The sequence below is a fragment of the Papaver somniferum genome, chromosome 8 (assembly GCF_003573695.1).
Source record: "Papaver somniferum cultivar HN1 chromosome 8, ASM357369v1, whole genome shotgun sequence".
In the NCBI taxonomy this organism is placed as follows: domain Eukaryota; kingdom Viridiplantae; phylum Streptophyta; class Magnoliopsida; order Ranunculales; family Papaveraceae; genus Papaver; species Papaver somniferum.
The window spans coordinates 1,107,542-1,113,980 of NC_039365.1; the positions used below are offsets into that span (position 1 = coordinate 1,107,542).

The window sequence follows — 6,439 nt, forward strand, 5'->3', positions numbered from 1 at the left end:
CAACACTTTAAAGACGCATAAAAACTTCTATACCACGAAAGCGGTGGTAATGGGATCAACCGAAACTCCTCATCTTACTCTGATCCACGATCCAATGAAGGGCTCCATTTGCAAAAACTCCAAGGTGATAACCTAAGTTGTGATAACTTCCTTTTATATCTCTCCACCCTTGGCCACTACCCAAAGTGTATACTTCAATTTTATGGTCGGCAAATCCATTGTAGATTTTAACAACTTTATACTGATCCGTGGAATGATGATAACCAAATCCACAGTTAAAATAACCAATCGACTCACGTTATATGCTTCGTCGTAGTTAAATGATGGGAGATATACATATTCCTTAGTAATGGGATTACAGATATTGATGGGATCACGTGCATTAGAATACTTTTCCATTACCCTGAAACAAACCAGACCATTACATGAACCTACCATGTCAAACAAGGGGGGTTCTAGGTCAGCAGGACAATGGTTATTGATTTCTAGAAGTTTCTTGTAAGAGTAATGCTCATTCATATGATCAATATCATTGTATTGCGCTCCTCCAAAACAGAGTTTGAAAACAGGGTTCCCAAATTGAAAAAGGAAGCCTACCTTGATATTCCTTGTTATATCTCGCCAGGGTTTGCAAACTAGTTTGCAACTCATCATGGTTTCTTGAGGTAACCGAGATATAATATCTAGGATTATGTCAGCAGGTAACTTCTCCATCTAATGATTTCTATATGCACGCAAAGAAAGTTAATTAGTCACACAATTTTAACAAAAATTGTTCTTTACCTGTTGCTTAGATCTCCCTATTAATTTCTCTGCTAACAAGTCTCGGCATCCATGGTAGTTTAGCTAAGATCTTTTCACTTTTAAAGTCCAAAACCCTATGTAAGGCGTACTAACAACCACGCGAACAGAGTCTTACGGGCCGGAATTATAAATTGAGCCCGTTAACAGGGAACGTGCCTAGTAATAGGGCTTCCTTTAAACCCTAGCCTGTGTTAAATCTGTGTTTCTCTTCTATTTTCTTCTCAAAATCCTCGGCAGCGAAACAGCAGCTCTCTAGAGTAAAACCCCATCTTAGTGTTAAACCAAAGAATCTAAACCCTAATAAGCTTTACTGAGCTCATCTCTATCAACAATTTCAAAATTGTTCCGGAAAAATCTTAAGATTAGTTCACCAGCATCATCAACTTCAGTGAATATTCTTCTTTTTCCATTGTTAAGCACAACCCCTTTTCACAGCACCATCGGGTTAGTATTCTTATTCTTCATCTTTCGTTTTTCCTGATAATTGTTTGATATTTAGTGAATGTTTATCAATTTTGGTTATTATTTTTTTTTGACATTTATGTAAGATATGTTCAAATTTGTTTGCGGGTTTTGTGTTAATGTACTTCAAATTTAATTAGATGATTAATTGGAGAATAAAATGCTGGTATTTTAGTTTGTTAGAGATTATTGTCCAATAAGGGTTTTTGAGAATTGTCATTTCCCTAAAACCAACAGTTTATGATGCTAGTTTCTGACCTAAAACAAAAATCTTTAGGATTTGGTAGAATAATTCATGAGAATAATTCATAAATGATCAAACTTATATCCCGGGAATTAGACCTGGTAAAAATCAGTTTCCCTTTTATGATTTAGACACCTAATATGAATAGGCTTTTGTGTCTCCCCTTTTAAGTACAGAATCCCAAAATTGAAAATGCTAAGGAATTTGAAATTCATTTGGTGTACCGCACATCCAATTTGGTGTATCGGGGTCCAATCTCAGACATTAATTAGATTCATTTCGGAAAATGGATATATTTTCAATAATGGAGAAAACTCAACTGTATGTGTATGTATTTAAGGACTTAATGGGTGAATTCAACGTGTAACCTCTGTGATTCATCACCAGATTAGTTCAGCTAGAATTTGGTTGTTGATAAGAAGTGGTTAGTCACTCAGGTTTGCTTGTTTGATTCGATTTAAAATTTCGTACTGAGTTCTATTCGATAAATTCTTTTTATTGTTGGGGAAGTTTATTCGATAAATTTTCAAGTTATTGGAGACATTTCCCTGGGAGGTGAATTGTGGAATGCCCTGCGTTTGCCAAATTGCAATGCACGTGCTCTTGACTTGTTGCATTTAATGTTTTTTTAACTTACAGTGATCCTTTCAGAAGCTGGACATTGATGCAATATGAAAACATCTTGTGTAGAAAAAGTAGGATTATAAATGACTGAAACAGAATATTTATGTGCAATTATTGCTTCATATTGCGTTCTACCAAGATCATCTCTCTAGCAATCTCTTAGAATTTGCCATTTAGTTGCTTCACAATCTTTAAATCTTGTCACTGCAAAACATCTTGCTCCATATTCTGACATCTCCAGCAGATGCTAACTTGATACAGACTGATATTGAATGTCGTCTAGTTTAGATTATAGGACTTGGATGCCATTTACTTGGATGTTTCCTGTCCATAAAAATGATTCAACCTAGTATGGCATTCTTATCATGCTGGCCGTTCATCGACAAACTGGATTAGGTTTTGTTCGTGCTTAGTTATTGATATGAACAAACCAAAGCGTTTACTCTAAGAATGAGTTCTATTTGTAGGTGCTATCTCAAATGATATGTTATTAACTTACATCAAAAAGAGTTTGAAGGATAATATGCCATTACGAAATACTAATTCTGGAACTTGAAAATTTGATATAGTATTAGCTCTGGCTGTTGTAGATGGTCTGGTTAGGGTATATCAGACTAAATTGAGCCAAATATGGATTCCTGTATTATCGCTGTGTATAGATAGATATTTCAAGAATCGCTAGCCGGATATTGTAGGAAATATTTGATCTTTATCGCTGTATGTCAGACTAAATTGAGCCAAATACGGATTCCTGTATTATCGCTGTTTAAAAGAGAAGTTGTCTAGAAGGTAAGATATTTCTTGTCTTCAGAACATTACGCGTTATTAAACTAAATATTCTTGCAATGTGATAACCCATTGATGATAATGAAAGTTCTGTCACATTTAACTCGCTTTATGCATTTTGTTACTTAGCACATAGCTGTGTCTAATATACATTGCTGGCTTAAATTCCCCAATTGTAGTTCATAAATGTAAATCTACTTTTAGTTTGTTTAGCAATAATGTGATTACTTTTTTCGGCCATGTTGCCAAATTATGTCTTCTTCTTTTTTTGTCGATGTAGATGGTGGCCATAACTAGTGAAGAAACGGAGATTGAAGTATTACAGTGTTCAGTGGAGAACACCACCTCTCTTCAAGATTCTGATGGTGATTATGACCAGGAAGAGGAAGAAGAAGAAGAAGAAGAAGATGATGAGGAAGAAATACCTGTTACTCTAGGTTTCGTCGAGCAACCGAAGAATCCTAATTCCCTTCTTCCTCAGTTTTTTCCTAGCAAGGCAGGAGGAACACCTGTACGTTTTGTGAACTTATGGAATTTTAGCTTCTTATTTATGATTATAGTTTATCTTTATCTCCTTTCTTTGTACAGGCTTGGTTAGACCCAGTTGATTTACCATCAGAAAAATCTCGTAATTGTGGCATTTGTGGAGATCCTCTACAGTTCTTGCTTCAGGTATTACTTATAAAAATGTGAGGAGAAGAAAAAGGAAAAGTGAAGTATTAACTCGTATGTTTTAATCGACATGTGATCCTTGATTACTAGGTTTATGCTCCGATATCTGGAAAGGAGTCGACATTCCATCGAACATTGTTTGTGTTCATGTGTACATCAATGACCTGCCTTCTTCAAGACCAACACCAGCAATGGAAACGGCGACCAGAAAAGCAGTGCAGAAGGTGCTTTTTAAGAGAACACTTCATTTTCTTGATTCAACATTTGCTTTAAAGATTCTTAATGTTGTAACACTGAAAGTGTTTATGTAGTGTGAAGGTTTTTCGGTGCCAGCTACCCCGGTCAAATGCTTATTACTCAAGTGAGCCTCCAAAATTAGACAAGGCCAGCAGATCGCCTAGAGTTGGAGGTATCTTGTTATCTTATTTTATAACGTAAAATCGATGAACTAAATAGCTGTTGTTGTTGGCTATGAATTTGCTTATCTCGCTATCTAATGATGTCATGCCTTTTATTATTGGTCATGTTAGCTCTACTCTGTAATTGGTGTGGTACATGGAAAGGAGACAAGGTTTGCAGTGGTTGCCGGAATGCACGCTATTGTTCTGAAGCACACCAGGTAATTGTGGTTAATGAGGTCTTTTACCTAATCTTCCAAGTCAATTAATATCCTAATCTTCCAAGTCAATCCTAAAGAGAAACTGTTGGTTTTTTCTGTTGTAGAAAGTCCATTGGCTAAAAGGGCATAAAAAAGACCACCAACAGATGAATATCTCATCTCAATTTTCAGAGTCCAGCACCAGCAATGGGAAAACCACTTCAAACCAAGGTTGGTATTTGCAAATGAAAAATTACTAGTAGTTTATTAAGATGATGGGATGCAACCAAATTTATGAAGCGTTTTATTGTGGTGGTTTAGCAGTTATGACCTGTCAGGTGATTCTCACTAAGCAGGTGGCTCAACACCGCCACGGTCAGGGTTGTGTCTTGTAATTGGCTCAAATCAGGTTTCCTTTAAATTGATTGCTTTGAATTTTGGTTGTTTAGCAGTTGTAACTCGCAAATTCCTCTGGACAGAGTTCGAAATCTCTCATGAAGATGAGGCTGAATATGAATACGATACTGAGGTATCTGAAAACGATTACTCAAGCTCATTGGTTGTTCCAAAAAAAAAGGATGAAGCTGTTGAAGCAATGATGGGCGATTTTGAGGTAAAAAAAATATGTGAACTCTTGTGGATATTTTTGCTCTGATCCTATTTTTTTTAACTCTTAAAACTTCATTGGATCTGGTAAACAGGGCGATGATGATAGAAGAAGTTGGACTTCTTTTCAAGTGCGCGTTGGTAAAGCACCTGAGCAAGTATTAAGGTTGGTTTTTGTGAAACTAGGCACAAAATAATGCCTACATCCCATCTTTTTGTCTTTGATTTTTTCTCATATAAAGGCATATAAGTAGCACAAAGTAAACATGGTTAGTATTCTTATCATGGCAACAGGTATACTCAAGACTCAAAGGCAAAACCACTTTGGCCCATGGCAAGTGGACGTCCTTCTAAAGTTGATATTCCAAAATGCAACTACTGTTTTGGCCCTCTATGTTTTGAGATGCAGGTAGAAAACTCAACAGCTTTATACAGTCTACAGTTGCCTTTTTCCCCCTCATATTGGCATTTACACAATCTAGAGGACAGATTTTGGTTGATTATTATGGTTCAACAACCTCACTAGTAAATCCTAGTCTGCTTCCTTCCCTCCCTCTGTCATGTGCATTTTCTGCTTTATGCATTTATCGTTTTGTCTCCTCACTGATCTCCAAATAATATGTATTTTTAATGTCATTTGTGTACAGATTTTGCCACAGCTGCTGTATTTCTTACGTGTGAAGAACGATGTAGACTCACTTGATTGGGCAACGATAGCTGTGTACACATGTGTAGATTCTTGTGAAACAAGTGTTGCCTATAAGGAGGAATTCGCTTGGGTTCAGCTCAATTCTCAAACAACTACACCACCATGAGCAATTCTTTGCCAAGTTTTATTCCTTACTCCATTGCCTAGAGCCTCATATTTCTTGGGCCCACTTTTTTAAAATTTTCTTAAATATGTCCAGTGTCATGTTTTATAGTTTTATACTATGCATTGATATGGTTGTGAACTAAATTAGATGTAAAAAGATTAAGAATTTGATGATTTTGGTGGGACAAAAAACATGGAATCAAAGGTAACTCTATGAAAAAGTGGGAGGATATTGCTCAGCCCAGCTTTAGGAGGTCTAAACATACATAAAGCAAGCAGTTATTCTGAATCAAGCTTTGCATCTGGCCTGGACACTCATGCAATCTCCCAATGAATTTTGTCTTGGGTCTGGAGAGGCCTTTTGTAGAGGCATTGTGTCTTTTAATGGGAAGTAGGTAACTCATATGTATGCCTGCCTTCCATTCCTTCTGTTTTGAATTCTCAGTTTGCTTTCCTCTAACGTGACTAAAGTTTCTGATGATGTCCAGAATGGTCGCCCCAACTTCTAAAAAAATATAATGAAAACGCGGATATACCATTAAAATGAGCTCAAATAACTACCCAAACAACAAAATGAGAAGATAGGGATGATGAATACTATTTACAGTCACACCATCATACCACACTGAATTCAATTTTGTGGGGAGGGGTTGAGAATCCCATCCAGCTGAATTGAATTTTGCAAACTTGCAAATCTGCTGCAAGCCTGCAACTTACATCGTTATTACATAATGGCCCTGCAACTGGCTACTGGGCTAAGTTATAAGTTGAAAATCAGCCGACCAAGTGGTGAGCAATGGGTGGTCCAATCCGCCCGCAATTTGACGGG

General features: G+C 36.7%; 1 protein-coding gene across 2 annotated transcripts; it reads left to right on the forward strand.

Annotated features, from left to right (window-relative positions):
- Nucleotides 1-1,030: 1,030 nt before the first annotated feature.
- LOC113301797 (programmed cell death protein 2-like) lies at nucleotides 1,031-5,895 on the forward strand. 2 transcript variants are annotated; one of them, XM_026550619.1, is made up of 11 exons: nucleotides 1,031-1,248; nucleotides 3,201-3,431; nucleotides 3,509-3,592; nucleotides 3,683-3,816; nucleotides 3,904-4,001; nucleotides 4,123-4,211; nucleotides 4,316-4,421; nucleotides 4,640-4,803; nucleotides 4,892-4,962; nucleotides 5,091-5,205; nucleotides 5,444-5,895. In XM_026550619.1, the coding sequence occupies exons 2-11, from the start codon at nucleotides 3,201-3,203 to the stop codon at nucleotides 5,609-5,611; spliced, it is 1,260 nt and encodes a 419-aa protein (XP_026406404.1). In that variant the 5' UTR covers nucleotides 1,031-1,248; the 3' UTR covers nucleotides 5,612-5,895. The 2 variants fall into 2 exon arrangements, with proteins under 2 accessions (XP_026406404.1, XP_026406405.1); XM_026550620.1 differs by having other exon boundaries at nucleotides 4,643-4,803.
- Nucleotides 5,896-6,439: the final 544 nt, after the last annotated feature.

Bases quoted from the DNA above. Each gene is read 5' to 3' on its own strand.
- LOC113301797 (XM_026550619.1), top strand. From the start codon at position 3,201: ATGGTGGCCATAACTAGTGAAGAAACGGAGATTGAAGTATTACAGTGT. The intron at 4,002-4,122 runs GTATCTTGTTAT...TGGTCATGTTAG, and splicing joins CAGATCGCCTAGAGTTGGAG to CTCTACTCTGTAATTGGTGT. The intron at 5,206-5,443 runs GTAGAAAACTCA...ATTTGTGTACAG, and splicing joins CTCTATGTTTTGAGATGCAG to ATTTTGCCACAGCTGCTGTA.